This window comes from Meriones unguiculatus, chromosome 8 (assembly GCF_030254825.1).
Source record: "Meriones unguiculatus strain TT.TT164.6M chromosome 8, Bangor_MerUng_6.1, whole genome shotgun sequence".
NCBI classification, from domain to species: Eukaryota; Metazoa; Chordata; class Mammalia; order Rodentia; family Muridae; genus Meriones; species Meriones unguiculatus.
This window is the reverse complement of record NC_083356.1, coordinates 85,469,122-85,491,765: the sequence shown is the minus strand read 5'-3', so window position 1 is coordinate 85,491,765 and position 22,644 is coordinate 85,469,122. Positions and strand designations below refer to the sequence as shown.

The following is a 22,644-nucleotide window of genomic DNA, read 5'->3' as shown; positions in this document are numbered from 1 at the left end:
GCCCCTGAGTTGAATCTTCCCTGAAAGCCTCTTCCCTAAGAACTAGCGTTCATGGTGTCAGAGAGTGCCATTCAAGTGTCCTAAGGAGGGAAACAACCAATAGTCTTACCCTGTTAATGATGATTAACAAACCACAACAGCAGCAATGATCAGCATGGCAAGATAACCCTAAGGGTTCAGTAGTGGCATGCATGCCTTGGCAGTAACCAACAGGTCTCTAATTGGACATGACACCTGCTTAGCAAAGGAAAATTATGCCTGGTGCTAGAAACCAAGCCAACTACCAAGGACTAGTAAAGTCATGGCTCTTGGAGGAAAACCTACAAATACCACTTTACTAAACCAGCATAATCCCTAACTACATTCTAAATATTTGTTTTTATATCTGTAGATAAGTGTAGTCACCCCTATCAAGAAAGCTTCTCTTTGCAACAGAAGGAGACCATTACAGAAAACCACAACTAATCAAAGTGCAGAATTGTGGAGCCCAGTCCCAATGGACACATCTACAAAGCACTACTGCACCTACTGCTCAGGGAACATTGCAAAAGAAGGATTGGAAAGACTGAAAGAGCCAAAAGATCAGGGACTTTGCTGTGAGATTGTATTTCCTAGTAATATCAGAAGCTACCCTATGAAGTCTCATCAACATGACTTCTAAAAAAGAGCTGAACAAGTACAATAACCATGCCAAAATGGATGGGGGGAAAGCCTGGGAGGCCTCATCCCTATACAAAGAACTACAAGCAACTAAGAAATACTGAGAGAAATAATCTCCCCTAAAGAAGAGTATACCAGTGGTTGCCCAGTGCCAACTGTTCAACACTGAAAACACAAGTACAAGGAACATTATACAGAATGAGCAGGTTATATTAGTAATATATACATGTGTATATGCTTGCACACATTTAATGGGAGGGGAAGCCCCGGAATTTGAGAGAGAACAAGAAGAGCATATGGGAGATTTGAGAAGGAAAAAAGGGAAGGAGGAAATGATGTAATTATATTATAATCTCAAAATAAAAGAAATACTAAAAATAAAAAAAAAAATCTAAGAAAGGAGGACAGTGTTCAAGGACAGCCAAGTAATTTAGTGAGGTCCTGTCTCAATTTAAAATGGAAAGAGAGGTTTGGTCATGGCTTGGTGGTAGAGTGACTGCCCCAAATGAGCAGAGTTCTGGATTGTAAGTTAAAGCCTAGAACTACTACCATCATCATCAACGCCCCCCCAAAAAAAAAATAGAAAACTTTGAGACTGCATAAGACACAAATGCAGAATATTAAGTGAATACAGAATAAGAAAAGTAAACTATCTTAAAGTCAGACTTGCACTGGGGAAAGGTGAATCAGTAGGTATGTCTGAATGGAAGACTCAAATCAAGCCACATTCATTCTTTTTCTAATCCTGCAGTGACTATTGCTAAATTTAAAACTATATTCTGGTAGCACTTCCTTTCAAATGTGTTTGTTTTTGTAATTTAGCATAAATACATGTTAAATGAATTTGAACTATAGTACTAACTGCAGAGAGCCCCCAAACTACTTCCTACTTCAATTATGTACACATTCAACAGAAATTTATAAGAAGTCACCATTTCCTGTTCCCACATCTGCCACATTGTCATGTCCATACACAGTCCACATGGGACTGCTTGATTTGAATCAGGTCTGCTCCATTTACTGGGCAAAATGCTTATCCCGTCTAAGCTTGCTTCTTCTATAAACTAAGGAAACAGTGGCACTTATCCTCGTAGCTGTTATGAAGATGATGGTTCTCTCTGCCCAGTGGTCTTGTGAAGTTCTTAATTCATATTAGTGCTGTGTAAGCTTCTGATGTCATTGTAAACCTGTGTTTTTGTATGACTCATAGAAGGATGCTTAAGAGCAGTATGGAGACAGCTTGGTCTCAGCTGACATTTGACCACATATTTCTTGGTTCTTGGTGATGGCCTCCCAGTGTTGGTATCTACATAGTTGATTCTCATTTGCCAGGGATGTCTATAGGGGCGTCTTGGCTTGCTGTTGCACTATATAGGCCATGCTGGCTCTATCCAGTAATTTCTTTGTCATCTCAGAGTTTGCATGATTTGATTCATTTATAATATCTTTGGTTTCATGAAGCAGCAAGCTTGCTGTCAGACCTCTCTGACCCAGGCTATTTTGCCATGCCATGCTGACCATGGGGGTATCTGCAAAGCAGTTGCCTCCCTGGGTTCTAGGAGCAAAGGATAAGTACCTTGTCATCCCCTCATCAGTATTTATCTGATGTGTTCATTGGTATCCATCAGTGTTCAGTGAATCTCTACCTAAGAGCATTTCTATCCATACACCCTGAATCCCCAGCCAAGAGAATGGTTTGATGACTGTATTTTGTGGCTTAGGTGGTAAAAACAGTGTTAATGAAGCTGTACTTTGTATTATTCTCCAAATGTGTTTTTAGATCTCTGTCTCAGATATCAAGACTTAACTGTCTATCAGATCATCTTACCTAAGGGCAGAAACTATAAAATGTCGTATTGCTGGCAAGCAGAGTGTATTTGGAAAGTAGGAAGTACCAATTGGGGAAGGACTTAAACATTAATTAATACTAACCTTTTTCATTATTTATTCTGTATTTTTTTTGCCTATTCTTTTTGTATGCATTTTTAATTAAAAAGTTTTATATAATATATTGAGGGAAGGAAAGGAACATGATTAATTCTTCTAATACCCTTCCACATGTGTGTCAGTATAGCTTCTTTTTTTTTTTTTTTTTTTTTTTTTACCTGCATCAGAGAACTCTGAGATTATTTCAGTGCAAATTAAGTAAAACAACTACTTATGTCAGGAAGTCAGTCAGTGCTTCATAGAGGAAGTAAATGGCATTGAAAAAGGATTCCCGGGACAAGAGCTCTACAAGGAGAGCAACAGAACCAAAAAACCTGGGCAAAAGGGTCTGTTCTGAGACTGATACTCCAACCAAGGACCATTCATGGAGATAACCTAGAACCTCTGCACAGATGTAGGGATCCCTAGTAATGGGAACAGGGACTGTCTCTGACATGAACTCAGTGGCCTGCTCTTTGATCACCTACCCCTGATGGAGGAGGAGCCTTACCAGGCCACAGAGGAAGACAATACAACCAGTCCTGATGAGACCTGATAAGGTAGGGTCAGATGAAAGGGGAGGAGGACCTCCCCTATCAATGTACTTGGAGAGGGGTGTGGGAGGAGATGGGGGAGGGAGGGTAGGATTGGGAGGGCTAAGAGAGGGGGCTACAGCTGGGACACAAAGTGAATAAACTGTAATTAATAAAATAAATAAATAAATTCTTAAAAAATTAAATAAAATGCAGCAAAAAGAAAAGAAAAAGATATGTATGACCCTTGAGTCACTGATGTTGCAGGAGAAAACAGTGAACTGATCTGAATGTGAACATACAGTAAAGAAGCTCAAAAACACTCAGCCAGAACTACAAAGCTCTTTGCTTTCATTTGTGATGCTGAACTCACGATGTAGGTCTGTGAAATCTCTCCATCCACACTGGAATGTCATGTCGTACTGTCATTATGCTGGTCTTATTTAGTTAACCATATTGTTGAGATTTCCTGAGTATAGCTTTCCTTTCATATAGAGAAGGCACTATCTAGCAGCAGATGCCCTGGTCCTCTAACCCTTACAATCCTTCTACACACTCTACTGCAATGTTCCCAAAGCCTTAAGAAGTATAGGGATTGCGCCAGCTGGGTGGCACTCCTGTAATCCCAGCACTCTGGGAGGCAGAGGCAATCACTGTGAGTTCAAGGCTAGCCTGACCTACAGATGAGTCCAGAACAGCCAAGGCTACAAAGACAAACTCTGTATTTTGACTAGTTGTGAATTTATGGTAGTTGTCCCCTGCTGCAAAAAGAAGGTTCTTTGATGAAAAGTGAAAGTAACACCTATCTGTAGATATCAGGATAAGTATTTAGAATGCAGTTAGAGAATAGACTGGCTTGGGAAAGTGTTAAGTAGTATATTTTCCTCTAGGGTCCATAGCCTCATGAGCTACAGGTAGTAAACTAGATTTAAAGTACTCAGCATGTACTCCCTCCTGTAGAACAGCGCTTAGGTCCAATTAGATGACTGTTGTTTACTCTGAGGGTATAAGCGCCTCTATTACACTTTTAGGGATATCTTGCCGTTCTGGTCATTGTTAATGGTTTGTAGGCTTCACATGGTTTGTAGGCTTCACATCTGAATGGAACCATTGATTGCCTTTCTCCCTTGGCAGCTTGTATGGCACCTGCAGATAATATAAAAGCTAGTCTTTAGGCAGGAGGTTCCAAATAAATTTTTCCAAGTACAATAATCTTACCCTCACCAAGGAGGCAACCAAGGACAACAGCAAAGTCTATATTGTTTTGGGAGTCTTGGACTCCCATGACCAACATCTGGAAGGAGGTTTCCCATGCCTTGGTACTGAGCATTTTGTTAGTCTGTAGCACTTAGGAAGAGATATGACTTAATTCTCTACACACACATAGGTACATGCAAACACACACAAGAAAGATAAAATAATTTTTCTTCATTGTTTTTTCAAGCATCCTTAATGTTGTTTATCGCTCTTCCCTCCCTTTCCATCTGTACTTCTCTCCCTCTCCCCTCCTCAGTTAAAATGTCCTGATCGTTTTTCTCCTCATTTCTCCTTTTACTTCACTTATGTTCTACTATCCCTTCTCTATGGCTCCTTCTTCTCCCATGATTCCTTTTCACTTTCCTGGCTTTTGTGGTGACTCCACATTATATACTTATGTATAAAAGAGTGAGAATTGGTATTCCTAAATAAGAGTTGCCTCTCTGTCTTTCTGGGTCTGGGTTATCTCACTCAGTATAATATTTTCTAGTTCCATCCATTTACCTACATAAGTCTTTATTTCATTTTTTTCTTATAGTTAAATAGAATTCCATTGTATATATGCACCATTCATCATTGACTCTTTCAAACTCTGCTTTTACATGAAAGCTACAAACAAATAATTACTGCTGAAAGAAGATTCCTTCTTCCCCAGGGATGAGCCCTTTCTAATCACAAGTGATCAGCCACATACCATGAAAGGAGCACTAAATGGATTCAGCAAGTTTTATTTATATATGCGTATATATGTAACAATAATAATTAAGAGGCTATGAATTTGAAAAAAAGTGAGAGAAACACAAGAGTCATGGGGAAAACATGGATAATAAAAATACAGCAATTATGAAATTCTTAAAATTTTTTAATGTAAATAAAAAAATAAAATAGCACACAGAAAAACACAGGGCCTGGAGCTGCACCTGATCTGCAGTGAACTTATAGGAGCTTGAGTTGCTCCCAGCCCTACCCTGGTCTAAAAAGTGCTGGCCTTGGGGCAGTGCTCAGAAGCCTGCTGAACTGGAAACTGTGAAATGGTTAACCTGGTGTGAACGCCGTCCTCACTTTGAACACTACCCTTGAGCCGTTGTAAAGTGGGTAAAGGGTTTTCAGGCTCTCCTCGTCACACTTCTACACATTGCTCATCACCCCTGGCATGGGCTTTGATGTCATACCCAGATGCCCAAAGCATCCATTTGCAAGGTCACACAGTTTTTACCTTTCTGTGTACTCTTCACATTCAGAATCTTTCCCTCATGGTCCACTCCCCTTAACCTTCTGAACATACTTTCTCTTTGACTTCTCTTCCAAATGAATTAATGCCAAAAGAAGATACATCTTTAGAGTAAACCACACATCAACGTTAGTTCTTACTAATAGTTTTTTATTAGTCGGAAGAAACTTTCTCAGATTTTTTTCACAAAGTGAATCTCTAAAAGGGAATTTTCACTCACTGTCTAATCACATTAAGTCTTGTTGAGGACATGGACACAGTATCTCACTACTGTGAGAGCGTGGGCAAAGTTCCACTTGGAGGAATTTCAGCCATTTTGTCTAAAACAGATGAGATGAGATGGACGATGGACTGCCTTCTGCTCTGGAAAGCACAGCAATAGTGCAGGACAGGACAGCCTCTGACTTGATTAGCATCTGTGGTCCTTGAAGGTGAACTCTTCTGCCCCGTTGATCATGCTTGTATCCCAGCATCTTGCTCAAAGCCTGTCTAAAAGAAGGTGCCTAGTTCTCCTTCACCCGTTGAGGCCCTGAATTTAGACAAGGACATGCTTGTCCCAAGTAAGACTAAAAGCAACAAGATCCTGTTGCTATTCTCAGCTGTTAGACTCATAAGAGTATAGCAAGAACAGTGCTAGTTCAGTGGTGTCTAGAGCTAAACTGATGCAGTTTATTCTCAATCATTCTGGAAATAAGATGGGTCTACCTGGTGTCCTTCTGAAGAGCAGTTAATACTCAATCAACTAAAACACTCACCCAGAAGCACTTAGTACTTTGGTGTTTTATATATAATATGAACCCAGTAATTTCATCTAAATGGTTAAAATTTTACTTTAGCTTAATACTTGCAAATGTGAAATTTACTAACAAATACTCTTTTACTTTAAAAACTTTCAATAAATATGAAGAGTATAAAAATGTGAAGCAAGCTGGAATGAAATCTGAGGAAACTCTATACCAAAAAAAGAAAAAAATCGATTATTTAGTTCTACCCTGCAAATGCACATCCTGTCCAGATATGCACCGTATTTTTTCTAATTAAAGTAGATTCATACCTTAATGTCCATTAAACTCCAAATCTTTGTGTAGAAAGTATTCTACAGATTCCATTAAAAAGAGAAGGAGGAGATAAAGGAGGAGGAGAAAGAGGAAGAGGAGGAGGAAAGAAAAATATCTCCAGGGGCTAGCAAGATGGTTTTGCAGATAAAAATGCTTGCTACCAAGCATGGTTGACTTGATTTCTGTCCCTGGGATCGACATGGTGAAAGGAGAGAAGTGACTCCTGCAGGTGATTTATGTGACCTTCACATGGCATGTTCCCCACAAACACACAAATGAATAAGTAAATGTAATATTTTTTGTTTTATTTTTTTCAAAACAAGATTTCTCTTTATAGCCCCGGGTATCCTGGACTGTCTTTGTAGACCAGACTGGCCTCGCACTTACAGAGACACGCCTGCCTCTGCCTCCCTGAGTGCTGGGATTACAAGCATGTGCTACTGTGCCCAGCTTAGTAAATAATGTTTAATGCAAAGATTCCCATGAAATTTTAGTATAAAACAGAGATTCTATAACTCTTTTAAAAGGTTTATTTATGTTTATGTGTATGAGTGTTTGCCTGTATGTATGTATGTATGTATGTACATCCTGGCCTGTGAAGACCAGAAGAGAATGTCGGACCTCTGGAACTAGAGTTACAGATGATTGTAGATGTTCTAGGGAAAATATAGCATCCATTGACACTCTTAATTTGTAAATGAATAAATTATGTACCGAGGAAAACTGTCTTGTACTAGCTAGGGCACTTGTGTGAATGCGCTAAAAAGATGGTTCTCAGACATGGGGCTACTAGAAAAGAGGCTTCTGTGATCCTCTGCTTTGCAGTTCCCTCCTGCTCCTCACAACCAAACTGGGTACAGGGAAGAACACCAGCAACCTGTTGGTGCTTTCCAGGGGATCCCAGGCTTTGTCTTGAAGAGGCATGAGCCAGTGCTCCACTCCTGCCTGCACTTACCTGATCTCATCTGTAAGCAGCCTCTCTCTCCACCTGTTGTGTAGTTTCTCAGCGTTCTGCCTTCCAGTATTGCTCACATATTATTTTCATTTCTGCTTTCTGTTTTGGAAAGCTCCAAAGAAGAGAAGGGAAGACATGACAATTTATTCCCTTGGATTCACTTGCAGTTATTATAGGAGATTGGTAGGATGTTATTTAGCCGTGGGAAGGTTTGATGGATGTCTGAATAGTACCTGAAAAGGAATTACACAGTTAAATGAAAATTGACATTTGGATTAGTTGTTGATTGCTGAGGTGAGGGCTACTGGGCTAATAGTGGCTTGAATGACTGGACTTATGGTAACATTTGATAGGATTAGCATGCAATCTTGAAAAGAACATTTTGGTGTGAACCATGCCTCATACACAAAGGACAAATTTTACTTTAAATTATGTTTGCATTTTCATATTAAAAATAACATTTTGAATACTGACTCCGAATTTAAGACAGAGCAGAACTGGTACTTTAGATTTTTCCATGTATTATTAATATTATACTCAGTATAGTATAAATGACTGATTTTTAAAAATACAACAGACTTTAGTTTTCTCCATTACGATGATTAATAAACTTAACTACAATATCTTTAAATTCCTAATTTTAAACTAAAGACTGACAGGAAGATGATGAAGATGATGATTAAGGACAATAGCCATTCTTTATTAAAGTGCATTTACTGTTTACAAGGCACTTCTAATTCTTACTCTATACGTCATCTCCCTGAATGCCCTCAAGCAGCTTTGAAGGAAGCGTTTTCAGACATAGTCTTTCAGAGGAGGGAATTAAGTTTCAGCTTGCCCCAGAATGCCGCTACTAAATAGCAGAACTAAAACTATCACTGGCCTTCTACTAGGTTACAAATGTTAGCTCTGATAAAACATGCATTTAAAATTATAACGGGGAGGGGGCGCTGAGCAGATAGCTCAGTGGGTAAGGAGACTTGCTCTGCAAGCATGAAGACCTGAGTTCAGACCCAGTACCCACATGAAAAGCCAGGTATACCTGCTCATAACTATAACCCAGCATTTGGAGACAGAGGCAGGTGGATTGTGGGAGCTTACGGCCAGTTCGGTAAGTGACCTTGTCTCAAGGCGATAAGGCAGAGGGTTACAGAGGAAGACACCCAGAGTCCTCCACTCATACACACAAACTTAAAATCAATGATAATCATCCATGGATTTATCATTGGCTTTTTTAGCTTTCTCTTTCCTTTGGGGGGAATTTACATGCATCTCTAAAGCAATTTTTTACATGATCTCTCATGAACTGTACATCTTTCTTTGTCACCCACTCCTCGGTAGATACAGCACTGTGATGGCCACTGTCAGTAAGTGCATTTTAACTAGTGAGAACTTTGTTTAACAGTCTTCACATTGTGAAAGAAACTTCTCTTGAGTGATAGAATTCATTTATAGCATGTAATGCCATTTCAGTATTCAAAATCTTGCTTTTTCCATAGAGATGGGAGTCTTCTTTTGGAATATGATATAATTAACTCGTAGTAACTTTAGTTGTCAGCAGCAGAAGACTGAGGTTGGCACTGTCCTCTTTTATGACATTATGAAATGAATGTGCAGAACAGTACAGCTTTACTTTCTTTGAGAATGGGAGAGAGCTGAGCTCATTGAATAATGGTTATGGGATGAGGGCAGCATGTGCAGCAGCAGGAAATATGCCATAGTCCCTGCCATGACCCTCTGCCAAGTGATGGATACCGTCTCTTCTGTGGGATCTCCATCAACCAAGAAATGAAGCAGTTTCTTGTATCTGGAAAATGACAAAGAAAATTTGTAGAACTCCAGCATTTTTCTTTCCATTGGAGGGATTTCTTATTTAATACTTTGTTCGTTTCTTTTTTTTTCTTATTTTTTATTTTATTTTTCTTTATTAATTATACTTTACTCACTTTGTATCCCCCTCCTGTGGTCGCCTCCCTCCTCCCGTCCCAATCTCGCCCTTCCTCCACCCTCTGCATGCATGCCCCTCCCCAAGTCCACTGATAGGGGAGGTCTTCTTTTCCTTCCTTCTGATCCTAGTCAATTAGGTCTCATCAGGAGTGGCTGCCTTGTCCTCTTCTATGGCCTGGTAATGCTGCTTCCCCCCTCAGGGGGAGGAGATCACAGAGCAGCCCAATCAGATTATGTCAGAGGCAGTCCCTGTTCCTATTACAATGGAACCCACTTGGATACTGAACTCCCATGGGCTACATCTGTGCAGGGGTCTTAGGCTATCTCCATGCATAGTCCTTGGTTGGAATAGCAGTCTCAGGAAAGACCCTTGTGCTCAGATTTTTTTGGTTCTGTTGCTCTCCTTATGGAGTTCCTGTCCTCTCCAGATCTTACTGTTTCCCACTTCTTTCCTAAGATTCCCTGCACTCTGCCCAAAGGTTGCCCATAAGTCTCAGTATCTACATTAATAGTCTGCAGGGCAGAGCTTTTCAGAGGTCCTCTGTGTCAGGCTCCTGACTTGTTCCCTCTTTTCTCCTTCTTCTGATGTCCATCCTCTTTGCCTTTCTGGATAGGAATTGAGCATGTTAGCAAGAGTCCTCCCTCTTGATTAGTTTCTTTAGGTGTGCAGATTTTAGTAGGTTTATCCTATATTATATGTCTATATGAGTGAGTATATACTGTGTGCATCCCTCTGCTGCTGGGATAGCTCATTCAAGATGATCTTTTCCAGATCCCACCATTTACCTGCAAATTTCATGATTTCCTTGTTTTTTATTGCTGAGTAATATTCCACTGTGTAGATATACCACAACTGTGCATCCATTTCTTTTTTTATTTTATTAATTACACTTTATTCACTTTGTATCCCCCCATAATCCCCTCCCTCCTCCCTTCCTAGTCCCACCCTCCCTCACCCTTCTTCACGCATGCCCCTCTCCAAGTCCACTGATAGGGGAGGTACTCCTCTTCTTCCTTCTGATCCTAGTCTATTAGGTCTCATCAGGAGTGGCTGCATTGTCATCTTCTGTGACCTGGTAAAGCTGCTCCTCCCTCAGGGAGAGGAGATCACAGAACAGGCCAATCAGATTATGTCAGAGGCAGTCCCTCTTCCCATTACTCTGTAACCCACTTGGACACTAAACTGCCATGGGCTACATCTGTGCAGCTGTTCTAGGTTATCTCCATGCCTGGTACTTGGTTGGAGTATGAGTCTCTGGGAAGACCCCTGTGTTCTGTTCATTTCTATTTTAACATTTTAAACTGGATTTTTCTCCTGAAATTAAGATTTTTCCCATATAACTGAAGACCTTGTCTTTTGTAATCATGACAAAATATTTACAGCTGAATATGAAAATGTGTTATTGAGAGATTAAGTCAATTTGGCAAGAGGCATGTAATAATTCCAAATGAAGTTTAATGATATTAAAAATAAAACAATAAAACCAAAACATGATCTTTTGCGTTGTTTGTTAGACCAGTCTTTTCAAACTTTTAAAAACATATACATAGCTAGCCAGGGTGCAGCCATCATTCTCTGTATATTTTAAACTGTATTTTAAGTGACTGACAATATGTGCTGTTTATGGACTTTGCTCCTATGTGAGGATTTCAGACCATTACAACAGAATTGCATACAGCTAAAGAGCAAGCAGTATAAAATGACACATTCATGAAATCATCTGTAGTAAAGCCCTGTTAGTGCAGGAGTCATAGAGAGATGGAATTTCTCGGCATAAATACTAGTAGCAATAAAGTCAAATTCAGTGGCAAAAGCAGTGGACAAGAATGACAAAAAAAAAAATGTATTCCAGACATGAGAACTTTAGACAGGAGAGGTGGGATGAAACAAGGAAAGAGAATGGAGGGAATGAGAGCCATGGAGAATCTTGAATACTTGCTGGGACAACTTAATAGATTCTAGTCCATAGACATCTTAGAGAAGAGGAAACGAGGACTATTGTGATGAAGAGAATGGTGGAATTAGCCATTTTTTTGGCAGCAGCTCCGAAGAGTAAGTATCTGTAACTCTGTATAGAAGATAACATTTACTATAAAAATAGAAATGAGCAAGCCGGCTTTAAATTTCCTGACAAAGAAAAGATAGCCTGATTGTTAATAAGATGGACTGGTTATCAGTTTTCCTATGACCTAGAGAATATAGGGTGAGTAGGGACATGCTGCCCCCAGAGGCACGTTTGCTTATCAGTGTGTGATGAGTTTTAGAGTTTTTAAGGATTCTTACTGTTTTGGGAGGAACCAAACAAAGACTCTGCTGAGAATCTGGTTCTAGAAGCACTAAAACAGTTACTCTCGTAGGGAAGGGTTACAGAGATTAAACTTGGAGTTAATTCACTGTAATGTTTTCTCAATAATATACAAACTGCTGTGCTAGGGTGTGTGATAGCATAATAGGAGCATAGCCATGACCTCTGTGCCTCAGGAGAAGGTACATATAACCTTGCAAAAAAGTAAGTCCCAGAATTAGCAAGTGTGGCACAAGTGACCAGAGGGTCCCTGGTGAAGAGCTCCGCAGAAGCACACTTGTAGAGTAGAAGGAAACACACACGATTGGGAATAGAAAACTTTGAGAACTGTAAAAAATAAGTGTCACTTTCAGTATTGCTTGGAACATTTAAAAACTGGAAGTAACTTAATGTCAATGCTAGAATTATCTAATGAAAAGTTAAAATGTTATATAATCATTTTTAAATATGATGTACATTTATTTGCTAGTGCAGACAGACATTTAGTGAAAATGCAAAGTGCAGAATAGTGGTCATAAAATGAGAAAGGTGGATCTTGAATACCTTTACACAGGTGTGTTTGAGTGGATGGAGTTAACTCACTGAACAGCTGCTTTTGTTATTGACTCCTGTACAGAGGGGCATGTATTACATATGTATACATGTATACATAAGGAAGCATGTATTTCTGAATTACTTGTGGTTTGTTACAGTAAATATGCACTCTTCTGTTATTGATATTTTTCAATATAGATGTTCATGCAGATGTGAAAAATAACAGGATCTCCTTCTATTGACTCACATGCCATATTCTCTCCTCTTGCCCTCTGTGATTTAAGTGTCACTTGTATCTTTAGTCTACTTTCTTCCTGATCACGCTGGATACATTCAGTCCATCATTAGATCATTAATTCTTTCTCCTGCACTCCTCTTTCACTATGAGACCATACAGTAAGCTTTTAGATTTTTTTTGTTTGCTCCTGTCATTTTATCTTTCCAGTATTATCATCTCTGTTGATAATTACTTAGATAGTTACATAATGGTTGTAAGCTCGCTGGAAGTCAGGGTAGGACAGGAAATCATCATTTCTACTCAAGAAGGGAAAAATGTTCTGAAGGACAATCAAAGAATTTCCTAGACTAGCTCCTGGGAGAGATGTCTGACTGGAAGGGGTGGACACTGTAGTATTTGTTCTTAGTATTACTAGCAACCAGTTGCAAACATATGCAAACCCTGCATGCAATTTAGAGAGAAATAATGTTTAAATCCAACGGGAAATCTAATTGATTGGACACTACTTTTGAGGGAAAATGACAAGATTAAGTAACAAACTAGGGAGGTGAAAATTTGCCTGTGTAGAGCCTCCCAGAACTAAGGAAGTAGCCATCCTCCTTGAATTGAGCTAGAATAGTGTGGATGGTTTAGACTGCTGAAGGAATGTCCTCCAGTGAGGAAGACTGATGCAGTTTAATAGATTCTTACAGCCTACCAGTTTGTTGTAGGATTTGTGTGTCCTTGCGCTTCCTGACCAGGTTGTAGAGAAAGTGCTTACTGGCAAGTCAGATTGCAAGGCAAAAAGTACTTGTGTACCATACAGGATCTAACAAAATCTAGGGCCGTCAAGCCTCTAGCAGTGGGGAACATCTCTAGGAGATCATTGGAGACCTAATGGGGAAAACACTGAGGATAGTTCAGTCAGATGGAAAGACAGGAAGATGTAACACAGACAAGGGTGCTAGGCTTTAGTGACAGTGCAGGTATCGGAGATCAAACTAGAGTCCTTTCAACGGGCACAGTGTCTGATAGGAGAATACACAGCAAGCAGGAGTCAGGACATCAGGAAGCACTCTCATCTAGGAACAGGCTCAGGAAAACCCAGGAGGCCACGAGAGGGATGCAGCTGCCATTGTGAGTTAAGATGACCTGTCACCTAGAGATAGCACATTATATAGAAAGCTCTCTTGCTAAGAAAGACATATCATAGACAACAAACTTTGTTGCAGAGATAGGACCACTGGCCAAAGCTGAAGTGAGAGCACATCTCTAACAGGTCTTACAAGCCTGGATTTCCATGACAGGATGCCCCGCCCCCGCTATTGAAAAGGAAAAAAAAATGAGAATTCCAGCATGCAAATAGCATGAAACACTGATGTCTGTGGACTCAGATTTTATTTTTTAATTTAATTTCTTTCCAATGGCACATTTCAAAGTGCTAATAGAAATTTCATGTAGCCCAGGGCTCTGTCTTCCATTTGCTCGCCCCAAGCCAGGGCACTACATGTACACCCTACATGCAGCCATGACATTCATAGAGACCATGTTTCTCTTTAGGTCCACGTTGGCTCAGAAGTCTCTTAAGGCCATCCCTAGTAGTATTACTTAGAGACATAAACTAAGACTGTATATCTGTCTCTGTGTCCACCCCTGTCCTTGACTGCTTCTTTCCCAGGTATTAAGCTCCTGTTTTTTGCCATCATCTTTTTACCAGAGGTGAAGCAACACAGAATTCTATAAACATTGGCATGTTGTACATGCTTCTCTCTGCACTAGGCCTCAGCATTACAAGGGGTTTAGCTTGTGATCAACCAGGAGACCTCTACTATAGGCAGTCTGGCAGTATTTCTCCCTGGTCCACGCCTCCTTGAAGCAGTGAACATGAAGCAACTTAGCGTCTTGAATGCCTTCTAGGTAGAAAATAGGAGGCAAATTGACTAAAATTTCTACAAGTACCTGGTATCAGAGGGCACAGTGTTAGCAGGTGTTGTCAAGGGTGTGTAGAGAGAGTCGTGCTAAAAACTGTCTGTGGGGATGCAGGTTAATTACAGAAACGATGTTCAGGGCGTCAGCCCTAAAAACATGCTTTTAAGTAGCATTATACGGACTAGCTGTACTTATGTATTTATAAATATATTTGTAACAATGACTAATGAAAAAAGAGGCCATGAATTTGAAAGAGAGCAAAGAAGGGTGTATGGCAAATTTCAGAGGGAAGAAAGGGATGGGGGTAATGCTTTAGTTACACACACAAACAATAGAAGAAATAATATGACAAAAACCGATACAGGCATGGTAACATACTTGTAATCCCTGCCCTTGAGACACTGAGACAAGACAGTCAGAACTTTGAGGCCAGCCTGGAATACACATTTCAAGGCCAGGTGTGCTGTGACAAGACATAGTCTTAAAACAGAACAACAAAAGAAAAAACAGAACTCTCTGTGATCCATTTGCCATATACTGCTTGCTGTCTGTTTAAAGGGGGAAAAAACAAACAGTAGGTCAAAGGCACGTGTTCCCCCCTTCTTTATTCCAGCACTGTTCATAGCAGCTGGTACCTGGAATTGTCTATGTCTACCAACACATACATGTATGAAGAAAATGAGGTGCATGTATTCAATAGAATACTCTTCAGCCAGAAAAAAAGAATGGAATCCTCTCATTTATACCAACATGGCTGAAACTAGAGATCATTTTGTTAAGGCACATAGATAAACCAGAAAGAAAAAGATGAGTATCAAGTGATCTTATCTGTGGAGTATAAAAGCTTGATCTTGGAAACAGTGGGGTAGTAGTTAACAGGAGCCGACTCTGTCCTGGCTTTGCAACAGACCTGCTGGCCGCTCTGAGAATCCGTAGACCCACTTCTCTCTGCACGGCCCTTCACTCTCTGAAAGCAAACGCACTATGGTTTTCCTCCACTCGCCACTGTGGAAGGGCTTATAAAACATGGGAGTATATTAAAGAAATAATTGTTACTGCAAGGTTTACATAATAAAAAAAGATGAATGAGATAGAGGAGGAGGAAAGAGAGAAATTGAGCTTGCAGAAGTAAGAAGGAACAAGAGAAGTGAAATGAAGAAATTGGTCAGTAGTGAAGACTGCTGGCTAAGTCATCCTTGAGCAAAAGTTGCACGTATGGAAGGGAAAGCATACTGCTCGTTGGCATCAGGCAAAGCAAGTGGAAAGTGCCTGTCTTAGAAAGCATATCAGACCAGTCGGCAGTGATGCCAGCTAAAGAGGCAAAATGAAGCCAGGATTTGAAAAGAAGCACATCACTGAATTTGGAAGTGTCAAATGTTTTGAGGTTTTAGTTAGTTGGTTAACTAGTTGTTTTCTTGGTTGATTTGTTTTATTGGAGAAATTTGTCTTGTTTTGTCTTTTAGGCCTGTCTCAAACTTGAGATTCTCCTTTCTTAGCCTCCCAAGTGTCAAAATTGCAGGCTCGTGTACTATGTACTCAAGTATGAGGTCGAGTTTGTAATGAAATAGAGATAGGTTAGCGAAGCCTCAGGAAAATAAAAATGTTTGAAACTCTCTCGTTGGAGAATTTATTAGGTATTACATCTCCATATTGATTGTCTTCTCCAGTGAGTTTGTGCCTAAAATGTAGCAGAAGCTAAGAAATACCTGTGGCTTAATTATCTGAAAATGACACTATGAGCTGAAGGTATAAGCTTCCTTCAGTACATGCAGGAAGAAAGAAACACAAAGTCATAGGTGAACAGAAGAAAAGGTTTGACTCTGTGGAGATGGCATGTGATCTCTGATGTGAGTTTTCTTTGTGGTCTTTACTGTTGTAATGGTTATGTTTGACGGTCATGTGGTTGAGAAGCTTAAGTAAGCTTAGGATCAGGTGCTTAGCAGGAATGTGGACCAGCTATAGAGCAGCTGACTTTGTGCCACAGATGGCACTCTGATTGAGGTAAACTAGCTTATGCCACGGGAGTGGACACATCGCCACCACCATAGCGTGTGCTTGCTTAGACACAACAATCTCCTCTCACCTTTGTATGCAGCTGCTTAGGGGACAAGGCTGAACCTGATTATCTTAACACAAAATCTCTGCAAAGTTGACAAAGCTATCTAGAACTGCTCTCCAGTATGTTTATCTGACAGTGACCTATGTCAGTCAACCTGCTATCAGTTGGCAGGAACTGGTCTTAATCCACAGCAAGGGAGTAAATATGGACTCTGTGTCCCAGAAAGAGACATGGATATTTTTTTAATTAAAATTTTTATTTTTTTAATATTAGTTACAGTTTATTAACTTTGTATCCTAGCTATATCCCCCTTCCTCATTCCTTCCCAATCCCACCCTCCCTCCCTCATCTTCTTCCTGCCCCTTTCCAAGTACACTGATGGGAAGGTCCTCCTCCCCTTCCATCTGACCCTAGCTTATCAAGTATCTTTAGGACTGGCAGCAAAGTCCTCCTCTGTGGCCTAGCAGGGCCACTCCTCCCTGGGGGGGGGGGGGTGCGGTACGGGTCAAAGAGCCAGCCATTGAGCTCATGTCAGAAATAGTCCCTGTTCCTCTTACTAGGGAACACACTTGGATAATGAGCTACCATGGGCTACATCCAAGCAGAGGTTCTAGGTTATATCCATACATGGTCCTTGGTTGAAGATACAGAGATATGGATATTAATGAACACAAATAATGTCCCTCATTGCTCAGCTCAGCACTTGGTTCCTAGTGAAGAAAGCAGACATCATCTGCCCTTCCCACAGAGCTCTTGGTGTAGAGTAGGATGCTTCTGGGAAGAGCAAGTTTCCCTCTAGCCAGGCAGGAACTAGATCAAGGAGACTGCTCAGTGTATACGCAGTTGTATGGGAAAGTCAGAAATGGTAACAGGATAAGTGACAAGTATGGAGAACTTAGAAATCTTCAATAAATATTTACTGAATGAGTGCTAAGTGAGGAATAAGAAGAAATTTAGCTCTCAGAAATAAAACGGGAAAGGCAACAGAGAGAGACAGATATAGGAAGAAAAAACACATGGAAACATTTTATGCTTTTCAAATGTTCTGAATAATATTTGGGAATAAAAGCTGTTCTCACTGTATCTTCTGCCTCCAGGAAGCCTGAAATATTTGCCTGCTGGTCTCTTATGGCAGAGTGCGGGTGTGGAGGAATGAATTCCCTGCCAGACTGTTCTGTCGTTACCTAGGCAGTAGGATGACTGGGAAGCCTGGACCCTGGCACTCCAACTGAAATGCCTTGTTGGCTAAAGCAAGTTTGACTGGCGTTTGTCAAACAGAAAGTCATGGGGTAAAAAAAAAAAAAAAAAAAAGAAAGAAATCAAACAGTTGGGTGCTGGAAATGTTCAAGTTAAGGAGAAAGCCTATGTGCACAGAGAATTTTAGGAGTGGGTTCTTTAAAACGTTCAAAATAATTTGTACAAACAAAGCTTATTAAAAACAAAATAGAATTTCATTGTGTAAATGTACCACAATTTCTGCCTCAACCATATGTAGAAGAGTTTCGCGTTTAGATTTCTTTGAAATTAATTTAGGACATAGTAGCATGTTCTTCTGAATGGGTTCATTAATAGCTTGGGCATTAGATGGCCCATTGGTTGGCTAAAGCTCATCCCTTGCATGACACAGTAGTTGTTGGCTCTGCTGCGGAGTCGTCACTCATGCCATGTTGTAGGTTACGGTCATTGTATGTGAAACTCCTTGAAAGTTAGGCAATGTCCCATTTCATCAAAAAGAACATTTTTTAAAGTTTTTTGTTTGTTTGTTTTGTTTTTTGTTTTTCAGTTAAAGTGATTTTGTCTAAGTTAGGGTTTTTATTGCTGGGATGCACATGACCAAACACCAGAACCAAAAGGCAAGTTGGGGAGGACAACAACAATATTGTTGTTTGTTATCAAAGGAAGTCAGGACAGGAACTCAAACAGGCCTGGAACCTGGGGGCAGGAGCTGATACAGAGGCCATGTAGGGTGCTGCTTATGCTGCTCACTGGCTTGCTCCACATGACTTGCTCAGCCTACTTTCTTATAGAACCCAGGATCTGCCACCACCCACAGTGGGCTGGAACCTTCCCTCATTAATCGCCAATTAAGAAACTGCCTTGCGACTGTGCATGGAGATAACCTAAGACCCCGGCACAGATGTAGCCCATGGCAGTTCAGTATCCAAGTGAGTTCCATTGTAATAGTAACAGGGACTATCTCTGACATGAACTGATTGGCCTGCTCTTTAATTACCTCCCCCTGAGGGGGAAGCAGCATTACCAGGCCACAGAAGAAGACAATGCAGCCACTCCTGATGAGACCTAATTGACTAGGATCAGAAGGAAGGAAAAGAAGACCTCCCCTATCAGAGGACTTGGGGAGGGGCATGCATGCAGAGGGTGGAGGAAGGAAGAGATTGGGACGGGAGGAGAGAGGGAACCACAGGGGGGATACAAAGTGAATAAAGTGTAATTAATAAAGAATTAAAATATATATATTATATATATAAAATATATATTTAATATATATAATATATATATATATAGAGAGAGAGAGAGAGAAAAGAAACTGCCTTGCAGGTTGATCTACAACCTGGTCTTATGAAGGCTCCCTCCTTTCAGATGATTTTAGCTTATGTCAAGTTGATATAAAACTATCTAGCATACTGATTGTTTTGAGCTTGGAGCCATATAAATCCAATCATTGAGACTATAGGTATAGCATAATCTATGAAGGCATACATAAAATGCTATAAATAACATATGATGAAAATGACTTGAAAATTGTTGCCCTTTTCATACTCCCATATTTCAGGAAGCAATTTTGGTACTTCTCACCTTTCCTACACTCTTGACACTACAGTGGTGCCCCTATTCTGACAATTGGCCTGCTTCCATCACCTGTTGTGTGGCATTCTGTCAAGAAGGACTGCAGAACAACACTGACACTGGCCCATGGCATCACTAGAAATCTCTTTCTCAGCCACGGAAACCTGCATGCTGCTCATGATCTCTAGTGATCACTTACTCAGTTAGGGTGTGGTGTGGTATAGTGTGTGTGTGTGTGTGTGTGTGTGTGTGTGTGTGTGTGTGTGTGTGTGTAAACACACGAGCATATGGTGGTGGTGGTTTTTTGGTATCTGCTTTCAAACGCACTCAGCATTTAGAATTGTTAGGTCATACTTCCCAAAATAATTCCATCTCAGTGTTTCATTCCTATAAGTCTGTTTTTACTGGTCCCATCAAGTGAAGCAGTGCTAAAAGCATCCAAAATTCTTGTCAGTTCAAAGCTAACAGGTTGTTTCAAAAATCAAGTAGAGAGTTTCCCTCATGTTATGAGACATTTTATACGAACTTGAGTAAAAAAATTCCATGTTTATGAAGTATAACTTTGGACAAGTAAACTTTCACTTTATATTCAGCTGTATATTGCGATTTAAACAATGTAAAAGGGGATTCATACCAATCTTTTTGTGTTTTTATATAAAATAACTATTGAATATTAAAGTTTTTGTCTACCTAGAAAAAATAGCTAAAGTATGTGATAGGTTGCAATGCTTTTACTTTGTATCGACACAATGAAAAAACATTCATAAATCCTACTGCTTTAAAAACACTAGAATCATTTAGGAACTACACTCTTTACCCAGTTAAGTTTTATCCCACTTACTAGCTGCATCTTTCATGTTACCATGCACTTTATCCCCTTCCCCACCATACACACAAACACACACTATTTAGAATACATGATATACCCAGGGTCCATAGCCACTTTTCTGGAACTTTAGATGAAGAATTTAGATAGCTGAGCTCCTAGATTTCCCTACAGTGTTGCTCTCTCTTTAAGCTATATTATGTTACATTGCTTCCATCCTTTTCATCTAAGTATCTCCAAGAGAATCAGACTAGAAGAACAACTTACAGAGAAGGTGGCAGTTATTTGATTGATATGGTTGAGGACAGCATATGGTATATTCTTTCCTCTCCAGCTCTTTGGAGTCTTTGTTCTTGCCCACAGCGGTAGTATATATGAAAACTATCCAAACACTTCCCCATGGCACATGAATATAATACACATCATCTTAAAAAGCAATGAACATTTTGCCATTGCATCCTTTATTATTTGAAGTAAATCAAACTGAGAGACATAGCACTTGAAACAAATTGTTTGAGAACTCTAATTTTATAAGATCTTACTGTTTCGTAAGATTATAAATGCTGCTTTAAAATGTTAATTAGAAGATGCATTTGTTTCAATTCATGATACTGAAAATATTGACTGAATTGTGAATTAACACATTAAGGGGTACAGATGTCATTTTCATGAGGTTTCCTGAATGATGTAATTTTCATATTTCATATAGCAGTTTAATAATTTTACAGATTTATTTTATATAATTAGTAAATGAGAAATTTAATTAGTAGTATATAACTATTTTCTGTAATGAAAAATCAAATTTCTGAATTATAAATAAAAAACAAATATTTTGAAGACATCTGGTCTACATCTGTCTGAAATAAGATAATTTAAAACAGTGTAATTAAATGCAAGAAATACTGAAATATTCACACCTTAGAATGTTAAAAAAATTATTCTATTTAAATATGATTTGTTGAAGGATATTTTTCTTTACTTTTAGTGTCTTTTAACCTCTCATTCTGTCATAAGAAAAGACTGACAAACTGAACAAGCCAAAAATGTTTGATGTTTTTTCATGCCTGTGCTAAATGAAAATATTTCTTTTCTTCTGATTCTTTTACATGTTGACTAACCTCGATTCTCTAAGTCAATACTTACTATACATAGATTAAGACCTACCCACCCCTCTTATTGCATTATAATTCTCCACTGGGTTATTGAAAATGAGAGATTAGTGGAAAGGACTATAGGCTCCTTAAATTGTGTGCTCCTCGTCAGCATAAGGCAGCTAGCTGGGTGCCCATGGGAGAAAGACATTCATTCCTGTGAAAAGGAAAAGCATGTTCTCTACATTCTCATGATGATGAGGAAAGAATAATCCTTTGAAGATTAGGGTTTTTTTATTATTAAAAAAATAAATAAATCTGTGCTAAGGTGAAAATTAACTGTTTGGAAGGAAAAAAATACTGTATACTTTCCTTAGTCTAACCTAAAAATACAGTAAGATCTTTAACGTATCAGTGGAACTATGTTTGATACTTTGAGCATGGCTGCATTGAGGTGACTCACACATTGGTGTTACAGCTCCGGGTAAGAAAAGCCTCATTGCCAGAGGCTTGCTGCAGCAGCCAAAGACCCTGATGGGAATTGGCACCATGTGAACAGAGTACTCATTTTTTACCCTGTAACCCAAGGTAATGCTAAGAATATTGTCTGTTTATTTACAGGGAGCATGACAAAGATCCAGAGAGTTTTTTTAAGGTATTGCTGCATCTGAAAGACTTAGGACTCAATTTCCACGTCTCTGTCCTTGGAGAAACTTTTACAGATGTACCAGGTACCTGTTTTCAATTTTCTAGTGTTTGTTTTGTTTATATGTAAAGACATCAGCTCTCCAACTTAAGTATTAATTTCTTCTTTGTTAGAATAGGCAGGATGAGCACTGTTAACCAAGATTATATGACAGCATTAAAGACAGATTCAATTTAAAAAATACTTAAGTAAGCATTCTTTGATTTAAGTTGAGAAGGAAAAGTCATCTCTTTTATCAAATATAGTTTATACAGTGTATTTTTATGTTAACTAAATATATTGCTTTGGGCATCCTAACACTTACAGAGAGTGGAAATTTATAATTGGGTGTACAACCTCTCACCTCTGGGGTCAATGGTTTGCATCCTGCTCATGTTGCTAATGGCCAAAATACATTACCATTTGTTGGGGCCTGCATAAAGCATTGGGAGTGTAACTTATAATGTGGGATGGGCCTTAGTCCATATCGTTGTGTCCATTGGTCTATGCCTCTGTATTGAACTGAAAAAAAGGTAAAGTGGAAGCTGTCAGCAGTGGGCCCTCTTATTCTTCATGCTACACTGTGCCTCTTCATGGTCATTTCCTTCACCATGTTCCCTAG

General features: G+C 39.5%; 1 protein-coding gene across 14 annotated transcripts in view; it reads left to right on the top strand.

Moving 5' to 3' along the window:
* Gtdc1 (glycosyltransferase like domain containing 1) overlaps window positions 1-22,644 on the top strand; it is a 409,253-nt gene that overhangs the window by 360,026 nt on the left and 26,583 nt on the right. For all 14 annotated transcript variants that reach the window (XR_009593840.1, XR_009593839.1, XM_060390113.1 and 11 more), the window contains one exon: window positions 21,959-22,068. Coding sequence is in view for 12 of the 14 variants with exons in the window: in XM_060390113.1 (XP_060246096.1) it covers window positions 21,959-22,068 (110 nt within the window). In the remaining 2 variants the exon portion in view is untranslated. The remainder of the gene's footprint in view (window positions 1-21,958; window positions 22,069-22,644) is intronic.